At 40.3% G+C, this 21936-nt stretch overlaps 1 protein-coding gene across 3 annotated transcripts in view; it reads left to right on the forward strand.

Moving 5' to 3' along the window:
- LOC141790872 (transmembrane protein 132D) overlaps positions 1–21936 on the forward strand; it is a 64137-nt gene that overhangs the window by 18280 nt on the left and 23921 nt on the right. For all 3 annotated transcript variants that reach the window (XM_074671013.1, XM_074671014.1, XM_074671015.1), the window contains 2 exons: positions 870–1071; positions 8402–9278. In XM_074671013.1, the coding sequence (XP_074527114.1) occupies positions 906–1071; positions 8402–9278 (1043 nt within the window). In that variant the 5' untranslated portion in view covers positions 870–905. The remainder of the gene's footprint in view (positions 1–869; positions 1072–8401; positions 9279–21936) is intronic.

Consider the following 21936-nt stretch of genomic DNA (forward strand, 5'->3'; position numbering starts at 1 on the left):
CAGAGAGATGAAACCTCTTTTTTTCATGATCATTATCCTTGCAGTTCAGATCAGAAAAAAAACTGAGTCTTTATAAGACGCCTTAGAGTTGTGGCAAGGCGACAGTATTTCACTACCTGACATGAGAACACAGTAGCACCAGGTATTAGCCACATTGACGAAAAACATATGAAAACAAGCAGTGCAAAGTTTTGAAAGAAGTAAAAAGTTAACTCCCCGAATTATTTCCGCTCCTGTTTTTAAGGTTTTCTGAGCCTAAATAATTAGTATCAGTCAGTGAATTCTCCATCCATGCTTTAAGTTTCTCTGTGAGTCCAAACAATTATCCTTCATAACGTCCACGGTCTGTCCGCTCCACTGTTAGTCCACTGGCTCACTCTAACAGATTCAGCGATCAAAAATCAGCAGACATTAGCCCCCGTCACGTCTGATCATGTCTTCTGACATGACATTCAACGCAGGGTTAATCCTACCAGCTGCGTACATGGACGTGGCTTCCTGAGCAGATGAACAGTGACAGATGATGAGTTTAGTGCCCTGAGGATTGCGCACAAGACAGTCAGTGATCTGCTAACAGCCGTTTAACACCGCAGAGCCCCAGCCGCGCAGGCAGACCGGGGGACCGAGTCATTCCGGGGGATTTGTTGTGATAATTGCGCTAACAAGGGGAATATCGATCTAAACGGAGCCATCTCTTTCACGTTGTATCAACTGGAGACTCCCAATCCTCTTGACCGTACACTGAAGTCTTTTAAGGATACATCTCCGGGATCGTTACGCACAACTTTTTACGCACAACCTGCCGCTGAATCGATGCGTTGTCAATATTGCCTGCAACACGGACTGAACTCTGATTTCTACTCCCACAGGTGTGATTATGTTAAGTGTGCGAACTGCAGGAATGGATGAAACGATCTGTTTCATGCTCCGCTGAAACGAGACCCAAACCACGGACACGGGGAAGTTGCCTGGAACAGAGAGCTGCGCTGGATGCCAAAATGAGCCTTTACTACCAGAGCTGGAGGGTCTTCCACATATTCTTTGCAACAATTACAGCAGTTCTTACACAAGGTTAGTGACCCAGATTGTATCTTTTGTGGTTTTTAAGACATTGATATCAAAGAAGAGCACAAAAACAGGTGATGTTAAAGTGCAGTGAATTCATCTGGAGTCTCCTGTGGCTTTTGACAATTGTGATAATTAATTCTGTTTCTGTTTAATGATGACAGCTGAAAAAATAGACAGGACTGCCCATCTTCTGCACATTTTACCAATGGGAGGTGGGCCCCCTTTCTTAGCAACACCATACCAGCAGTAAAACAGGCTTCTCTGGAGTTTTAAATAATATATAAATGTCCTCATTTATGCCAACAACTTTCATCTCACTTCACTTTGAAACACTATCTCTGAGATTCCAACATTACTATGTGTGTCTCACTTCAGGCAAATGGGTGTCACTCCTATGAGTGGGTTATAAAACATTAGGGATGAAATTCGTCTGGGGTAAACACTCTTACTTTGGCCGTGCCTTAATGCCAAATACGTCGCCTCTGAATGGGATGTGTTACAATCCTTCATGAAATGTCCAGGCAGACCCAATTTTCACACACTGAGGTAAAACAAGAGACAGACAATCTCTGCTCTCAACTTCTATAATGAAAAACAGGGAAAAAGTGCATCACAGAGGCATTTACTGTAAAGCCTATAACTGTTTCATAGATGACTATGTCCTGGGAGGGCAGGCTGACTGATTTATGAGGATAAAATCATAAGCAAAATGGAGAAATTGAGATTTTTTAAAGCAGCTTTAAGAGTCTCATTGGACATAGCAATCCCTACCAATCACTGCACAAGCTTAAGCCTTTCTCTCCTCCTCTCTCGCTATCTCTCCTTATCTCCTCCATCCTCTCGCTGCCCAGCCTCAGCCTCAGCCTGCAGAGCATTACAGCCCATATGATAAGCACATCATACTCATATGTCTGTATAAAACACCCCCTGAAACATGTATATGATACAGTTGTAATGCTGTCAAGAGTGCTTAGACTCCACTGCAAGATTTACTGATACAAGGTTTTGAAGTCGTACCATGAGAATTGCTCTCAGGCAGGCCTGCTGTTTGCACTCAATTCACCGCGATAGCACAATTCAAAGGACACAACAACTGTGTGAAAAAATATTTTTCTACAAATCATGAATTCAACATACTTTGGACGCTTTTCAACATATTTGTGACAGCTTGTTTAGATCTGCACTTTCTATCAAGCCTTAAATCTGAAAACCAGAGAGAGTCAAACTCTTCTGACTTTTTAATTGGGATCACACACCCAGATTAAGCTTTGGATGTGGGCTCATATCATAGCACTGCTTATGTTTCTAACCAAAAATACCTCTCTGAAGTTATGACCTTTTATAATTAACCACAGTACTAAAAGTTGCTCCAACTGTCTGCAACTCTTAGACTAAAATCCTTGTTATTCGGACAGTTTCTGTCATTTTCCATTCTGTTTTCTTTATTAACCACCATATCTTACATTAAAGTGTCTGAAAGTCCCTCAAAAGACTGAAATCTTTGTATTAAAGGGCCTTATTATCATGAAGCTGTCAGCCTGATTAGACTTTGCGAGGTTTATTGTGTTACTAAAGTCAGCCACCAAAAAACAAAAACACATGGTGTCACTTTTTAAAACAGGGGATGTTGGGAACCATCTGGATCGTTTCCAACCCTTTCTTACATTAGAGTAATTATTACCAGTGCATTGCTGAAAGTGCTCTGCATGAAGCTGAACTAAATAAATTGTAAAAAAAAAAAAAACAACTCTAACAATCAACTTGAAAGTGAAACTTTGAAACACAAGCAGCACTCTCAATCTCCCAATTACTGATTAAAATGCAGACTTCCATTGTTGTCTCCCTTGATGCCATTGGGAGTCGCCTCACTTCTGCAAGCTGTTTTGCACATATGGTAAAAGTCATTACCGCACATTAGAATTCAAAGAGGCTGCTCAGGCCATGTGCAATTTAATAGAATAATACCAAGATTGATTACAATTGGAGAAATAATGCTCAAAGACAAGAACGCTGAAAGGAAGTTAGCTGACCTATGAAGGGAGTTTTAATTTTGAACTTTAAGACAAACTGCAGGGTAAAATGTAGCTCATTAAAAACGGCAGTGCTGTTATTAAAACTGGTGATGGGGAACATTGTTTTGAAATGAATCTGTGGGTCTTAATCCTCAAGTAAACTTTGCAGTTACTTGGATACACCGCAGAACAAAATCTCAGACGCTGCGCTGTAGTTTGAAAGTTAAGTAAGATGAGGCTGCTGGCCCTCTTTATTTTAATGCAAGAAAATAATTTTGTTATTGACGTTATTTGCTTTGTACAAGTGGCCAAATGGAAAAACAGAGTGAAACCAAAGGATATTATGCCCATGAAAAGCTCCATTTTGAAATGTCAGGTATTCATTTTTGGATGAAAAGCCCAACCTAAAACTCATTTTCTGCAATCATTCACAGATACAATAGTGTTAGTTTCAAATTATGTGCTAAAAAACAAGTTATTTTTCTACTTTAATTCAGGGAGCATTTTTTCTTTCACACTGAGAGAAAGGAACAAAGATGTGATTAACTACTTATGATTTATAACCATGCATAAAGAGAAAGTTCTGTTTTTTTCTCTGTCAGAGGGAGCACTTAACCTACATACTGTAGAAAACAAAATGAAGAAATAATGCGATGCATTGTACATGTTCAGGCTGCAGGAGAGCAGCCATGGAGAGGTGGCTTTTAAAATCATCTGCATGGCAACACTGATGCTTTCTGACTCAGCCAAGGAGGAAGAGAAGCTCAGTCTTCAAAATGAGTGATTTCAGAGGCTGGCACAGCTGGTGCAGCGGATTTGCTCTCATGTTTATCAGTGGAGGGCAGGATGCTCATCATGATGAGAGCACCATAGAAGAAGAGTTTTGCTGACATTCACTTCTTGTTATCTGTGAATCTAAAGTATTGGCACAGGAGTAGGATGCACCTACTGGCCCGTCATGAATCATAAACAAACAGCGCCAGCAAAGTCTGCTATCATGTTCACAAATGGGTTGCGTGCTTTGTACGCCTCATTTAAACGCTCCCCTTTGGGTTTCACGAAAGGGAAAGCGTGTGAAACAACAAGCGTGCAGCTGACCCATCACACCCAACAGTAAAGGGAAGAGCTTGCATGTGAATTGTTGCTACATTGGCGGTGCTTTCTCCCTCCTGGAGACACTGAGCCAGTTTATATTCACTCCAACCGGAGCTGCTGCCAGCTTTGGTATTAAACAGCACATCTGTCACTGCGGCCACTGGAAGGCTAAGCCAGGACAGCCCCTGTCCCCTGCACCCAGCACACGGTCTCTCAGGCAGAGTGTCGCCCACTCGCACAACATGAATGACACTCTTGAGCAGACAAAAAGACATTGTTGTGTTCCTCCAAGGGCCGCTGGGTTGACATGATTGTGACACGTACAGTATAGTTATTGCCGTGGTAACTGTCACACACCATGATGGGCTCTCAAAGATAAAAAACAGAGGAAAGGATGATGGACAGAGCTCTCAGATGGCTGCAACCATAAGGGACATGACCACTGATATTAACATAGAAAATCTGCAAGCTTTCCTCAATAGATAAATAACAATTAACAATTCAGTGACAGACGCCCCCGGATCTGTCATCTCTGTCATCATTTCACACATGCATCTTGTAAACGTGCAGAAACTGAGATACCATCTCCTTTGTGAAGTGTTTTCTTTGTTTGAATGCTCCTGTGGGAGGATGGTTTTGTTTAAGTCTGAGATGCTACTAATAGTTGTTTTTCCACTTTGCTTATGCAGCTTCCTCCATTTTATCATAATCTGTAGAGTAAACACCAGTGTTTTTCAGCCTTAATTCACCAAGTAGGGCAATTAGAAACCAGATCAACAGTGCACGATCAGGTCAGCTGATATAATCTCCATAATTCTATCAAAACATGGACGTTTATTGAGGACACACTGGATGGCCGGGTGACCTCTGCCTCTGCTCACTTCTCCGCTTGGGCAGACAGTGCCCCATTAAGCTTTTAAACCCGATCAGATTCTGCTTGTGCAGTACGTTTGTTTTCTCTCAGTCTTGTGAAGAAGCTCAGTCAACGCACTTGATATCAGTGTTTAAAACTCAAGCTAGTAATTTTCAGAGTCACTGTTCCATAATACTGTCAACAACATGCATGTGATACATAAAAACACATCCTCCTGGATAAAATGTTTCCTTCTGAGAGAAGATTCTTAATTTGAAGGCTCAATATTTCATTAAAATTCACTCCACGTGCCGATATGCCGCAGTTCTTGCTTTTTTTTCCCATGAAGGATCTGCTGGATATTCACAGCCTGATGACAATCTGCAAAGCCATTTTAATCCCAGTTTTTGATGGCTGATTTCAATCTTGTGCCAGATGTATCAGATCCCACCTTTCCTCTCCATATAGTGGAAGCAGATCATCCGTGAACGAGGTGAAAGTGGGGCAGAGGATGGGATATATGGGAGTATAACAGCATTATGCAGCAGGATATATTTTTATAGACACATTTCCATCACTCGCTACTTTCACCGCATCATCAAATTAGTAAACAAGTTTTAACATAGAAATTCTGCCACAGATTAGGCTTTAAATTGTTGTGTATTATTTTCCTATAGAAGGATTATTTTGCTAAATATACCAAGGGGCTGTGCACAGATTGATAGAGGCTGAGGGGTCAACATCAGGGGTGTTATAATTTTTCTTTCAACTGCAGGTTCAGTCGTCTGCTTCTTTTGAAGGAGGTGATTGGTTTTTCATTATAACATTACAGCCTAGCCATGCAAATGCAATAAATATTAATGTCAGCCGCTATGGTACAGAAAAATTTAATACTATCATACACAAAGAGGAACTACCCTGTCTTTGCATCAAGTTTAAGGTACAGGTTGTGATGTTTAAGCATGTTGTAAGAGATTCAATGAAATTGAAGAGTATAATTTGGGATTCTTGATCAAAAAGATTTAACCATTTTATCACAAACTAAATATTTTATAATCCAACTTTTTAAACCAGATTTATCAAATATCAACCACCCCCCAGCTCTCGCAACAAAAGTATGCTGAGCACAGTTTCACACAGTACATCAGCAGCCTTGTCCTCAGAGTCATTGCTCCCTCAGAGACCAAAATGCTTGTAAGCTTCTCTTGTTGTAATTTACTTTATTTCACGTATATGCTCTTATTCAGGAATTCTCGAGGTTAAACCCAGGGGCCTTTTAGTGTAATACCTTGATGCCCCACTCAGTTGATAAGTTGGCCTTGGCTAACTTTCATGCTGAAGTGTCACTTCCTGACACGCTACTGCTCTTTTTCACGGTGTTTAATCTTCATGTTAGGGGGCTGAATTTCTTTGAGTAGTTCCTGTTTTTATACAGAAACCTTGTCCAGCTTATACCTCTCATGGAATAGCATCTGAAATGCACAAGAGTTTAATACAATAAATGAACAATCCCAGAAGAGTTCACTGTGTAAAATGGCTTTTGGACGTGAACTCATTCAGTAGTTTCCAGGAAAAGATCAGCCATCCAGTATTGGCCATGCTCCCTTTTTTTTTACTGAGATTTCTTCAGATTTTCAGAATCTTTCAATAATATTATGTACTGTAGATGATGAAATCTCTACAGTCTTTGCACAGCACACTGAGTCTGAAATGTTAAATTATTTCCTCGCACAGTCTCCTCCAGAGAGATGAACCTCTTCCTGTCTTTACTTCTGAGAGTCTGAGCCTCTCTGGAGTGTCCTTTTTATTCCCAGTTATGTTACTAACCTGTGGTAAATAAACCCTCCACTAGATGGAAGATGTTCCTTCAGGTGTTTTTAAGCATTACACAACTTTTTCAGTGTTTAGTTGCCCCATTCTACTTTTTTTTTAGACTTTTTGCTGGCACCAGATTAAGAAAGGCACAGATATATTTTTTTTTATAAAAGAATGTAATTTTGTGGTTTTAACATGTCATATGTTCTTTGACAATTTTACATTATGCTTGCAAGCAGAGGTGTCAAAATTATTCACATTCATTATTTAAGTAGCATAGATACTTGGGTTTAAAAAGACTTGTGTAGACGTTGAAGTATTAGCTGCACATTTTATCCCAGCCCTTTTCTACATCCACATCTTCTTATTTATCTATTTTTTATTGTCCTGTTTATGTGTCATGTTTGTGTCCACTCTTGTACTAGAGAAAACAACTGCCGGAGTCAAATTCCTTGTATGTGCTGCATACTTGGCAATAAAAACCGATTCTGATTCTGATTCTGATTAACTAAAGCATTTTACTTAAGTAGAAGTGTAAAAATACTGGTTTAAAACTACTTAAAGTATAAAAGTAAAGGAACTTAAAGGGGGTGGAAAGTGCAGTTAAGGTCAAAAGCTTAGACTATGCCACATGGGCCTATAGTTTTCATCCCCCCTCCTGAGTCTCTGCCACAGACATCTTCATACTTAGTTACATACGTCTATTATGTCCTCACTGATATGTGGCGTGATTTGTGGCGTGTGCAGGTGTGATGGATTACGTACAAACCAACGAGGTGTTGGAATGGTACTACGTTTAAATATCTCATCCATCCACAATTAAACTGAAACTTTCCGTATGACGCAATCTCAGCAATTTTAGGAAAGGTTATTACTTATTATGGTGTGTGTCCAGGGCTTGACATTAACTTTTTTGCTCATCAGCCACTGTGGCTAGTGGTATCCCTTAGTTACTGGCCACTCAGTATTTTCACTGGCCACAATTTGTTGGATAATTATGTTCAATATGGTTAAAGCCGATGATGACATGCTAAAGTTTACTTAAAAAGATTTACAACCTCCTTAAATGTAAATGACCCCTATGCACACTCAAAACAAGACTACATCAATGTTAAAATCCACAGGTCCTTAATCAGGTGTTCAGCTCTGATAAAGTTATGTGTAACATTGTGCTCCTTTCATATGAAAATATGCAGTCAATTAAGTCATAGTAATTAAAATAGTAGTTTGTTGTTGCTTATAATAAAATGGTGCTAGAATGAAACAGGAGCAGCGAGGGTATTTTTAAAATGTGTGGAGTAGAAAGTAAAAAGTTGGCTAAAAAATAATTACTCAAGTAAAATATAGATACACAAAATTTTTACTCAAGTAAGGTGATGAAGTATTTTTACATCATTACTTGACACCTCTGCTTGCAAGTCATCAAATTCTGTTTTCATGAACATTTTGAACACCATCAGTTTTTGGAATTAGGTTTGTGATATTATCTTGTGTCCAGGTGTCTTACTGTGACATCATCTCATGTCACCAAACATATTTCATGTGTTTTTTCTCACAGATTTGAGCAGCAAAGAGCTCACAGAGTCGAGAAGTCCAGTGCCTTTCCCTGCCTTCCTGCCGGTCAGCTATGAGGTGCGAGATGCTGACTATCTCTTCCTGAAGGAGGCCGGGCAGGACTTCATGAGGAACTCCAGCATGCAGAGTCACACGCAGCCCTTTGTTATTCTCAGAGCCAGCCGCCAGCCATCTGTCAACGCTAGCTACAGCTCTATGTCCACTGAGCAGCTCGTGCCTCTAGACCTGGTACAGTCCGTGAAGCTCTACAACGCCCCCGAGGCCTTCATTTTCAACTGGAAGATCCAGGCCTTTGTGCTGACGCCTCGTGTTTTCTCCTCCAAGCCCAAAGTGCGGGTGCTCTTCTATGTGGCGGGGAGGGACTGGGGCCAAGGGGAAGGAGCTGTGGATGAGCTACCGTGTGTGACAGTGTATGCTTTCTGGCAGACTCAGGAGGTCAGGGGTTCCTGTGCCATGGGAGGCGAGAGGGGAACCTGCATGGCTGAACTTGCTCCCCCGCTTGGCTGGTTTGCCCCAGGGTCAGAGGGCACCAGCAGGGAGAGGCAGGATCCTTCTGCAGGGAACCCTGTTGAGCTGTACTACCAGGCGCAGCCCAAACTCAATGGAAAGTGTAATTTTGTGGATGGGAGTCGCTGGGGCGGCTCGCAGCAGCAGGCGGAGTACGTTCCTGTCACTCCCATGCAGAGGATTGGCAGCGTACGGCTTCTGCAGGTGCCTAAAGGGATGGCAACACTTTCCCGGCTTAAGCTTGGCAACGCTATAGTCATACGGACCTCTTCCAAGCCACTGAAGAAGACTGACATCGCCACCTTCTATATACTCATGGCCAGCTCTGCTCAGCTCATTAACTTCACTCTCAGGTAAGACTCTGTTTTATGTTTCCCCAGAATTTGTGGGAGCAGTAAGAGCTGTTCCTTCTGTGATAAAAGCATTATGAAAGGCTCTCAAGTCAACCAACAGGCAGCATTAGGTTCCTAAGTAAGATCCAATACCATGACTCATTAACTCTGAAAAAAAAAACAAATAAATAAATCAAACTGCTCACAAGGAATCATCAATTTTTCACAGCTTTAAAAGTGTGGTCAACACATAAAGTTGTGCTCTGCAGCCCTCATAAACCTAAAAAGGCTGATTCCTGCAAGTCTTGACTGAAATTTCAAATAGAGAGCTGCTTTAAAGTAATTTATCTCTCAAAAACTAGCACACTACAGTCAGAGAGTCAGAGGTGATTCTTGAGTCCCTTGGGACCCTTGACAAATTTACAGGGGGGCCTTCAACTAGTGTCCATCAGCCTAATACAATGAATAAACTGGCACTGAAAAAAATGTGAAAAGAAAACATACAACAACAACAACAGGTAAATAATGTCATTTTTGAAGGCTTTGTTGTTACATTTAGTTCCTCAAAGGTAGATTTTGAATGTTCTTCTGCTTCTTCATACTTTATTTAGTCAAATCAGAGGAAACATGATTTAACATGGTTCCATTACAGAAGATTAAACTATGTGCTAAGGCCTGTATTACAACAGACCTTAAAAACATGGACGTCATCTTGCTCAGCTCTAAGTGAGGTCGCCACAAAAACTGCTCCCCCTGGTGGCTGGCTGCAGTGTAGGTCAAAAAATCTGGTTCTCCAGTCATTCCAGATGGGCTGTGGTCAAACTTTAAAAAATGAATATACCTTGTAGAAATGTTTCTCATGTCCGATTGTTGTGGTGATATGAAGATACTATTTGGCTGCCTTGCATTCTAGTCATCTTTTTTCAGAAAAGTTTAATTTTCATTAGTTATAAGAGGTTAAAAACTAGGTTTTACGTCCTTTTAACAATGATTGACAGCTGCTGTTCTTGTGTATTTTTTTTCAGGGACGGTAAAATATTCGGGAGCTAGATTCAAGAAGGGATAAGTCTCTCGAAATAAAAAAAAAAAGTAATTCTTATCACCCGGCTCCACTCAGATTCTCCCAGAATCCCTCGCAGTCTCTACTGCGCAGACTCTGGTTGCAAAGTGCTACAATGGCTGCGACTGTGACGGCGGTATTTTGGCTTTAAAACAGTACAATGATAAATGGCGGAGCCACACTGTCCACTCTATAAACAGTCAATGATTTATGATTATGACACTAGGGTTGTGTCTGTAATCACCCACTGAGTCCCTACTTACTTTTTAAGGTGTAGTGGACTCAATAATCCATTCACTCAGCAAAATAAAAACATTTCAGACACTGCTCACTTACTTGCCAGCTGCTATTGGTGACCTTATCAGGCTTGTGTCCCTCATGGATGGATTTACAGTTAAAATTTTTCTCAAACACTGCAAAACAGCATGGTTTTCAGTGATAACTAGTATTAAACTTAGCATATTTTTCCACAATAACCAAATTTACTAAAACATTTATTACAAGTTATGTTTTGAATAAATAAATACCAATCATGTTTTCACACTTCAATTTATGCTGTGTTTGAGAATTACAAGGTCCAGTGAATGCATCACCTGCGATTCACAGTTCAGCGGCTAACATCTGCATTGCGTGTTTCTCTGCTCACACGTGACACGCTCGTCCGGAAGTTAAACAGAGCTAAGTGTTAGTCCTGCACAGTATGTAAATTTGTTTCATGTTATCAGTGATCATGTAATCATCCATTTTTTCTGTTTGAACTGCAATGCATGATGGTATATATTGCTCACCTAGTGTACATCACTCATACACTGCTTTTGAAAGTGCGTTGTGGGATACATTGAGTGGACTGTGTAGGGTATGGCCATGTTCACCCAGGCTGTGTCCAAAAAAATCCCTGATCACTATATAGTGCTTCTGTGGGCTTTTATCTGTGCTGCTTACCACTTCCTTTGTGTCGTTTTAGCTTGTTCTGTTTATTTTTCTTCTTTCGTTTGCTGCTCGCTTAATTTTGAAAAACTGTCTTACTCAAGATGCAGCTGCATCGCTTCTTGATGCAAGAAGTGAAGGCGGGGTCCCTTTAGGGAGTTGTACACAGCCGACGCAGTCAATGCAAACTATCTTCGTTGTCACTGCTCTTAAGTGATTCAAAGTTGATCAGCTCTCCGGGGCTCTTTCTGGCTTGGGACCCCAAGCATTTGCCTGACCTGCCTGTCTCAGCATACAGTAGTGTGATGGTGGTAGAGGATGCAAAACTAATCAGAGCTTGCAGAAAAGAAGGAATTTTGTTAATATTTATGGTGGAGAACCCCAAACAGCAGTGTGCTGTACTAAAATTGACATACAGGGTTATACACACAGGACTACAGTTGTGAAATTATAACTTTTTTTCTTTTTCTTAAAACAGAACCAGTGACATCGCAGGTACTTACACAAAGTCGTTTTTCTCAGATATGAGAATCAGTGTCGGGAAGGAAGATCTCATGTGGGCCTACTGGCTTTCTGATGCATCAGCATTACCAGGGATGAAATAGTGTAATCTCTTTAGAGAGCTCTCCAAGTTCAGTGAATTCTCATTATTAATTAAGTTAAAGAGAAGAATTCAACGCAGGGAAATCACTAACAGCGTTAGCTTCCTCAGATCACGTGCCATCAAAGATAAGGGACTATCAGAGGAAATGAGATTTAGTGAGGATTATGTCATTGTCATTTCTCTGAAAATATGATAGAGGTCAAATGTCCTTCAGGGAACGGCCCTGTAGATGATTTGAGCTAAATGAGAGAAACTCATGTTTGAGTGAGCGCAGCCTGATGACATTAAAGGAGAGTGGTAGTCACAGAGGGTGAAATGGATCAGATGAAACCACGAGCAGGTTGTGACTCATTAGCGCTCTGCTTTAAAGGGTAAACTGAGGATCAGTGAATTTTTTATAACAGATCTCCCACAAACATATCAGATGGTTTAAGATCATGGGGATTAAAAACAAAGTCCAAATTGATTTAAGGACCCGCTTTCATTTGGAAATGCTATTTGGCCAAGCAATAAAGGCCTCTGTGACCTGCTCAGTCACAGAGGCCCACGTTTTTTTTCCGAATGAGTCTTTTATTATCCCAAGAATTCGAACATAAACCACCTGACTTAATACTCTCTGGAGAGTAAGAAAAACACAAACGAACAAAGAGAATAACAACGGATTAAATCTGTTCCCAGCATTGATTTTTGACAGGGCATTACTCCACACATCAAGGTGGAGTGATGCAACATGGGAAATTGGCACCTCAAAAACTGGATTGAATGCCTCCTTGTTGCCCTCACAGTTTGCTCAATGTTTTTCATGGTCATGCGTGACTTGAAACCTTTTTATTATCATCACCCAGATGTAGATCAAAGAGGAACATATTTCAGAGTGGTGGTTGTGTTTTCCCAGGTTAGCTGTTAGAGCGATTGAAGAGAGATTTTCTCTAACTTGACTGGAGGCTGATTTTTTATTATTCCAGACACTATCTGTTTTTTTCTCTAGAGGACATGCCTCAGTTACCCGTTTGACTTCGGTGTGAACCTTATCATACATCTTTCCCTCACGTTGTGTTATCAAATATGAAATGGTTGTAATCTCTGTGTTTCGTACAGTTTTGTGTGACTCCAGAAGTAGCTCAAAGATAAAGTCCTTGATCCAAAAGTGTGTTGAAGTTCCAGCCCGTCCTCGTAGATTGAACCTCACAGCACTGCACAATCAATACTTCCTGAGCGATAAATAATTTCTGAGTTACTTCCGCCTTGACTCGTCCATACATGCTCCAGTGGAGGTGAGCAGGTGAGGGGGACATTCATGGATTATTAATTCCTTTTTCACCTGGTCCCGCACTGCCTCCTCCACTTAGACAGTCACTTACTGAGATCAATGCTGAATGCTGGAAAAGGTAAATATTGATTGAGCGGACGGTTGTGTGCGGTTGCACTCGTCCTTCTGTTCAGGTTCCAGAGTTGAGTCTGCAGAAGTCTCTTTGTGTTTATCTCAGGTGTTCGGTTGAAAACAGAAAGCAGAACGCTGAGAAGGAGCAAGAGGAGCGTGAAGCTGAATGTGTTTCATTCTACATTTTATGGTTTGTCTGGGTTTGCGGGGGCCTCTCTGTGTCGTTTGACTGGGTTTCAGACCTCGGCATCCATGTGTTTTAAAGGGTTTGATAATGTGTTTGAATAAATTAACTGCTCTCATTTTCATTCTGCATCTAATTTGTGTTGAAGCAATGGAGATGATCTCTTGCTGTCCCGTCACTTTGAATCATTGCCGCCTTAGTTTATTTACACAGTCACACGTTTCTAAACAGGAAACAGTTAGCAGAAATTGGTGGGAGAGAAAAAAAACAGAAGACCCTTCTTCTTCCTCTTTCCTTTTTTACATCACCCCTGTTTTTTCTCTGCCTTTTCCCTCTTCAACAGTTTTTCTTCCTTGTTTCCTTATTTTGGCATCCCTCTTCCTTTTGCTGTTTTTCTATCCCTCCTCTGTTCATGAATTTTTATTTTCCTTTTTTCTGTTAGCCTCTTAACTTCATACTTTACTTTCCTCTTGTTTTTTCGTTTATCTTTAACTGGTCACTATTTCTCATTTCCTTTCCTTCCCTCTTGTCAACCCCCCTTTTGCCTCATCCTCTCTCTTTGGTTTCCTCACTTTCCCGTCTTTTTCTCTCTTAACTCTTAACCTTCTCTATCCTATACTTCTTGTCCCTCCGTGTCCTTCTCTTTCTCTTAATCTTCTCTCATTCTCTGTTTCACTTCTGTCCTTCCTCCAAACCTGTTCATTTGGCTGATGGCGCTGTTGTAATTGAGTTCTGTAGTAATTAAACCTATGGGTAATTCTGTCATTGCAGCATTAGGTTGATTTCCAAATCCTGCAGCTCTGTTTTTTTTTCTCCCTTCATAAACATGTCATCGCACACTCACTGTTCTCCAAATTCATATAACCCTGACCCTCCTCCAGCTTATCAGCACATTAACAAGCCGCGTGCAGCCGCTCATCAACAGCTGTCTGTGCGCTTTATCACTGTCTGAATGTCCCATTAAGCTTTAGTTAATACTCTCTCATCAGCATGATAAACCTGTTATTGATGTCTGTAGCTGCAGTCATGGGACGGACAAATCTGAGGTCGATTGAGGAAAGACAAGCCACACCTGTTCGCTCCAGCAAAATGAGGCTGTCATCCTTAGCGAGAGTCAGATGAAGGTCAAAGATAGAGTGATCTACCGCCATTATTACACTTAAGGTAATAGACACATGTTGTCACAGTTAGCAGGCGTCCCAGCAGTTACACCACAGACTGTATAACTGTATTGCGACTGGTGGCTGGATGTAGGGCTGCAGCTATCGAATATTTTAGTATTCGAGTATTCTGCTGAAAATACCATCCATTAATCGAGCAATCGGATAAAATACATTTTTGTTTAGTTGAAGAGCAGTTATTTTTCAAATGAAAAATTTTCTCTTTAAGAAACAGAATTTTCTGATACAGCATGTCAATAAGAGCACTTGCTTTGGTATCTCCAAAATTTGTAAACACACTTTGACACATTTTTTGTGCCTTGTACATCTCATCAAATGTTGCGGACCCAAATGGCACCCGTTTTGTAGAATGACCCATTAGTCTCCAAACTCCAGAAAAGAAGCCAGATTTGTTGCAAGTAGTGCTGCATGATTTGGGAAAAAGGTGCGATTTGCGATTAGGTGAACAAAATTGCGATTGCGATTGTGCTTGCGATTTAATAAAAAAAGTTGTGTCATGATGAGTCTACAGACTTGCTTGGTTATCATGGAGAAAAATCGGAATTGCATGTGCTGACATTGTGATTGTGATTGCGATAATCGTGCAGCATTAGTTGCTAGTTGCTATTATGTATAAGAGGTAGCTTGAGGGGTCTAAAAACTCTCTTAATATGGCCTCAGCTCTATTTGAAATACCAATCTTTGATCTTTCTTAAAATTAAACGATTCCTCGAGGCGGAGAAAATTACTCGAGGCGGAGAAAATTACTCAAGTATTTTTTGTAATCGAGTACCTTGAATCATTCGAGGAATCGTTTCAGCTCTAACTGGATGTCACCCTCTGTTTCTGATGCTGTTTTGAAGCCTATCGTTGCCAGGGGACATGTTGGAAATGCCAGACCTGGCCCATGGTACCCACTTGTGGCTCAGCCATGTCCTTAAATAGGCAAAACTTGTGAGTTTGATAACAAGTCACAAAAAAGGAAGAAAAAACATCCCTTGTAAAAAAAAATCAAACTTTGATTCACAAAGTGAATGTTAAGTGAGCTCATCTGACAATTACAAAACCACATTTGGAAACTACCTGTCCAACTCATCCAACACTGATGACATCATTACTGTTGCACAATGAACACCTGTAGTTTCAAAACAGCTGAAATCAGGGCTATTAAAAGCTTAAACTTGTAAGACTAGTTGTAAGACATAAACCATGTTTTTGCTCTGTGCCTCTCTTATTTGTCCCGTGTGCAGACAATGGTGTTGTGCCTATCATCATCATTAGGAAAAACAAAAGTAAATGTGTCCAAAACATCCACTCATCCTTAAACTGTTGGAGTTTGGTAAAAATGCCGCAGAATATTAATTTTATGGTTGTGATCTTCTCACTGGTTCAACTCTTCCCTTTGCACCACAATGCACAATAGTATTGCTTGGTTAATTTGAGACCACTTTCTGCATGACATTAAGGAATAGACTGAGATAACAAAACTAATAATGAAATATTGGGACACTGTGCATTTAAGCAGAATTTAATGGTTGCCAGCTTATTTAGTTATTTAACTGAATTCATATAAACAGGAGCATGTCCACTAGTGTGTTTATTTGTTTTTCAATTTGGATCCCCATTAGCTGTATCCTGGAGCACAGCTAGTCTTCCTGGGGTCAAGGCTAAAAACAAAAATATTGACAAGCATATACACCTAAATTAACAACAAGAATGCAACATAGTCTAATCAATCACATTTTGGAAAGAGAAATAAAAACATACGACACACAAATTGAAACTTTACAATAACATCCGTCAAAAATAAGATAAATAAATAGATGTTATCCACATCTAGGTGTTGCATCACCTCTTCTTTTAACAACACTCTGTAAAAGTTTGAGAAGACAGGTTTTTTAAGGTGTGAAAGTGGAATGTTATCCCATTTTTTCTTGATATGGTATTTCAGATAGTCCTTTTTTCTAACATTTTTTTCTTTTTGATGTACCAAATCTTTTCAGTGAGAGACAAGCCAGGACTGCAGACAGACCAATTAGGCACCCAGACTCCTCAGAGCCATACGTAATAAGTGCAGAATGTGGTTTGGCATGGTCTTGCGAAAAGGCTTAAGGTCTTCCCTAAAAAAGCATTGTGTGGTCAGCCACACAAGTTGCTCCAAAACCTGTGTATATTGTTCCACAGTGCCCCTTAGAGCACCTAACATCCCTGAGTTACACAGAGGCTAGCTTTTGACCTGTGTGCTGATAAAAAAAGTTTTGTGGTTCCTCTCCTCCTTGGAGCATAGGACAAATTGTCCATGGTTTCCAAAAAAAATATTACAGTTTGAATGGTAGGACCACAGGACAGTTTTTCACCTTTATCAGTCTTTGATAAAAATTGGGTCCAGAGAAAGTGCTGGTGTTTCTGGATCTTGTTTTTTTGCATGGTCCAATATTAACTTATATATGTTGTTGCAGTAGTGAACTATACTTACACACACAGTGGTTTTTGGATGTGAATTTGAGCCAGTCCAGTGATTTCCACTTCAGAGTCACGTCTGTTTTAATGCAGTATAGTCTATGGACGATCACTGCCATCCACTATTTACTGCTCATTTTGCCTTTTTTGTCTCAAGATTTCTCCAGATTCTCTAAATCTTTAGATTAAATTATTAAAAGTAGATGATGAAAACATTTAATTATTAAAATATATATACAAAGAAACACTACTTATCAAAATAATTTAAGTATTTGTTAAGCAGTCTCTCAGAGAGTGTTGAACCTCTCTCCATCTGTACTTCTGAGAGACTTAGCTTGTCTAGAACGCTCTTTGTAAGTCGTAACCCAGTCATGACACTAACATGGTGCAAACTTATCATATCAGATGAGAGATTTAACTTTGAAAGTGCTCTTTGTTTTCCTTGTTCCAGCTTTTTGAAATGTGTAGCTGGCACATGATTTACTACAATAGTAAATCATTCACAAAACAAAAGAAATTTGATGTGTTGACGTGCTGTCATTGCACTATATTTAGTGAAAAAAATCTGTTTTCATAAACATTTTATACAGCATCCTCACTTTCTGAGAATGTGGGTTTTATTTTTCTTCTATAATTTTGGAAGAATTACAAAACAGCGAATTCCTCTTATAGTGTCCTGTTCAGTGAGTCGAAACCATAAGTACGATGTACAGTAAGCCAGTCAACTTAAACTTCTTTTAACATCTTGAATTGGTGTTCTGTTCATTTTGATTTCATCAACAAATCTTTAGGCTTTATCCCTGGGGACTGACAGGAGAGCAACATTAGGCCATACCTTCTACACAGCAATCACTGTAGTGTGTGCACGTGACAGAACAGAAACAGTGATTACTAAAGAAATCACATTAATTTGTCTTGTTTAAGAGGTTTAAATAAAAACCATAAACCTGAGCTCATGTATTGTCGGCCAGCTCTTCACCCAGGGAGTTGAATCATTCAACTGTGTGACAAATAGGACTTTTACGTCCATTTTTAGTACTACGGTGCCTGCCATCTGGCAGCCGTGTTGGCATGAGCGTGTCCCTGACTCCCTGAACTGCTCCATAAGTACAATGAGCATGTTGCCTATGGCCGGTGGTCAGACTGGCTAAACGGTGGACATTCGCCTGCATAATTAATGATTGCATCTGTTTCGTACTGCACCAGGGCTCACCACTGTAACCATAGTCATGCAGTGATGCATCCACAAAGCCAAAGATAGGAACACGAGTCATTTCAATAAAGTAATCACAAAGCCTGTTTAGCATCTCTACAGCAGCTTTGGTGATGAAACACTCCAGAGCCAGGGTGAGACTTCATCTTGTAGGTCTTTGATCAGACCCACTCTGCTTTGCTGTATTATTTATTCACTGTTTTCAATCGTCTCATTGTTTTTCTTTATTTCACTGGCCCTGCCTCTGTGATCTTTAAAATAAGTTTAAAGGAAACAGCCTTCAGCAAATACTTAAGGGAAGGGAGCTGACTGATAAAGTTCAAAGGGCCAGCACCATCAACTCAGAGAGTATTTGAAAGTGTGTGTAGCTCTTGGTGTACCAGTTTATGTGTTTGTGGTGGTCTTTTTGAGTGAGAGCACGCACATGCGAGTGAGTGAACAGTAAGTAAAAGGCGAAACAACAGTGCCACTCATGCCTTGCCTGGTCAGAAGTGAGATGGATGGCAGGTGCAGCACCTGAGAGCTGCTTTTCTCACACACTGTCAGCTTCAGTCTCCACAGCCATCCATCTTCTCTGGCCTGTTGCCTCCCCCTGCCTGCCCGCCTGCTAACCACAGCCATGGACACTGGTTACTACTGCCAGACACTCAGAAAAAAACCACCTCCCCCAGTCACAGGGGGGTGTTTTATTTCTTTTACACCAGAGAGGCTAAGAGAGCAAAAAAAGCTTCAGATAAGTCTTCTTGTTACTGTCACTTTTTATTAGTTAAACTCTGCTCCCCTCTGCTCAATACACAGAGGTGTTTCATCACAGCGGGGCATGTTATGTAGAAGTCATTACTAGATTAACGGTCCTCCTGCTCTGTCTCATTAATACACCCAGCCAGCCATCCTGCTTTCCTCATTGATTATGCAGGATTAAGAGTTTTTTTCCATTTAAAGCAAGCAATCACGCTGCACTTACAATTCTCCACGGTCAGTACGAAGGGTGTAATTACAAACTGAAACAGGAAGTGCACGTGAGGAGAGTTGCCTCTACCTTGAAAAGAAACTTTCACATTTTTGGATACATTTTTCATGCGCACTGCTGTGTTGTGTTACATGAGACAGACATTTCTTTAAAAGCCTCAGTCAGAGTAATTCACAGTGAAGTTCAGCTAGGTAAACAGAGCTCAAAAAATGCTGACACAAGTCAACGTTCAGCGCAGTCTGAGACAACTGAATCCAACAGCAACAAAACTAAAATAAGACCAAACTCTGGCAGGCTAACGGCTCAGTGGATGGGATTTGGCTCTTCTTAAAATACAGACATCCGTCATTGTCCAATAGTGGAATTCCCTGTGGTGTCGTGTGTTCCCAGTGCAATATATTGTCTGAATTGGCTGCCTCGACCCCTGCAAACATGAAAACCAGATAAAGAAACTGACATTTTTTGAGGAAAGTTTAATAAATGCATTTTTGTTTTTCAGTCAGCGCACATCCAATTTTTGCTTTGGGTAAAATACTTCTCATTTAATACGAAGAGTATCTTAATCCTTTGGGATTTAAGCCCATAATTGTGAAGAAACATGTCTCTTACAATCTAGTAAGCTGAAAGTGTAAAAACTGCAAAACATTAATACAGTTTCTGAGTGGTTTATTGGAGGTAGTTTGGGTCAAAGCCATCTTTAAATATTCTACACAAAAAATATATATTCTCCACTTATTAGTCAGCTTTCAGTGTGGGGAGAGTTAGAGATAGACCGAATATCGGCCAGGCCGGTTATGGCACTGATATTTGGCATTTTGAGGCACAACAGCCCCACCATTTCTTTTAATCCAATGGTTGATAAATCAATTTCAAACTATGTAACTATGTTATTTTGTCTCTGATACAGCCATGCCTCTCTGTTTGTAGTCACTCCTCTGTCTCCATCCACAGTACCATCTGATTGGCCACACGCAGAGCTATTGCTCAGGTAACAGCCAATCAGCAGTTAAAGCTGTGCATGCACACACAAACCATGGAGAAGAGAAAGGGTTTTTTCAGAGTGGAGTGTGTCGAGTTTTTTTTTTTTGGACTTAAACAAAGATAATTGAAAGATCAAAACACATTTCAGTTGTATTGAAATTTTGTAATACTGTTGAAAACTTTAGGGAGCTATTTATTTTTTTAAGTTTCTATTCAACTTTATAAGATATGCTGCTGAACCTAGGAGCTGTTTAAAGAACAAATGCTTAGAGGCATTTGAATAAAGTTATGTGTTGGAGTTTCTACTTTTCAAAATTTTGATGCCAGTTTTTTCACTTTTACCGCAAATGAACATCGGCTCCAAATATTGGTTATTGGCCTCCTTGACTGCTAAAAGTTGGTATCTGCATCAGCCCTGAAAAAACACACCTGTCTGTCTCCAATATTATTGACTAATCACGCACCAGTTGGCAGGAAAACCAGTCTGTATGGAGAGCTAAAGCAGACAGGGTGCAATCATAGACTATGTAAAAAAAAAATGAACATCATCTTGCTTAGGTCAAAGTGAGGTCGCCATAGAAACTGCTCCTCCTGGTGGCTGGCTGCAGTGTAGGTCAAAAAATCCAGCTCCCCAGTCATTCCAGATGGGCTGTGGTCAAACTTTAAAAAATTAGTACTCCTCTTAGAAATGTTTCTCACGCCTGATTGTTGTGGTGATTTGAAGATATCATTTGGCTGTTTTGTATTCAAGTCCTCTTTTTCGGGAAAGTTTCGTTTTCAGTAGCTAAAAGGTTAAAAAAACAAGGTTTTACATCACGTTTAACGATGGTTGACAGCTGCCGTTCTTGTGTAGTTTTTTCGGAGACTGTAAAATATGTCAGGAGGTAGAGTCAGGAAGTGATTAGATTCTTGAAAGAAAAAAAAAAAAAATTGTCACCCGCCTCCACTCAGAATCTCCCAGAATCCCTCACAGTTACTACTGCGCAGACTCTGGCGGCACAACTGCTACGATGGCTGCGCCTGTAACGGGGGAATTTTGGCTTCAAAACTGTACAATGGTAAATGGCGGAGCCACGCTGTCCACTCTATATGCAGTCTGTGGGTGCAATCCTCTTAAGACATCCTTGCTCTTATTGGTGGCAATGTGATTTATTTCCCTTTATAAAAACATATAGATGTGCACCTGTTAGAGAGAGAAAAAAATACCAACCAGCCTGTCCCTGGGATGCCTGAGTATTTTTATTTTATTTTTTTTTATCAAACCTTCAGCCAAAAGTTTCTTTTTCTATTGCTGAAACAAGAAAAAGCTGGAATTTTAAGTGTTTACATATTTGTATCATAATGTTTGTCCATATTAAAAACCCATCACCCTCTAGATAAAGTTGCAATTAGTTTTCTACTGTACAACATTTACCTCTGCCGCAAAGTCACAAGGCAGAATCCTGTCTGTTTGTATTGGCCTTGTCCCTGCATGGTCTGAGTGGGTAAATGAGTGAGGACAGTGGTGCAGATCTCCACCATGTATTTGCAAAACTGAGAAAAGTTTTCTGTGTGCTGTTTGGACTTGTGAGGATGAAGAAATTAAAATGGACAGCTTCGCTTTTTGCTGGTATGAAAAAAAGCACAAATCATCACACACACATTGCACGTTGGGTTTCTCTTCCTCTAAGCCACTGGTCAGAAACAAAACATCAGTCCACTCACGCAGACACAGCAGTAGGAGAGAGAGTGGAAATGAT

The sequence above is a fragment of the Halichoeres trimaculatus genome, unplaced genomic scaffold (genome assembly GCF_033239565.1).
Source record: "Halichoeres trimaculatus isolate MK-OKI-2021-1 unplaced genomic scaffold, fHalTri1.1 fHalTri1_scaffold_5, whole genome shotgun sequence".
NCBI classification, from domain to species: domain Eukaryota; kingdom Metazoa; phylum Chordata; class Actinopteri; order Labriformes; family Labridae; genus Halichoeres; species Halichoeres trimaculatus.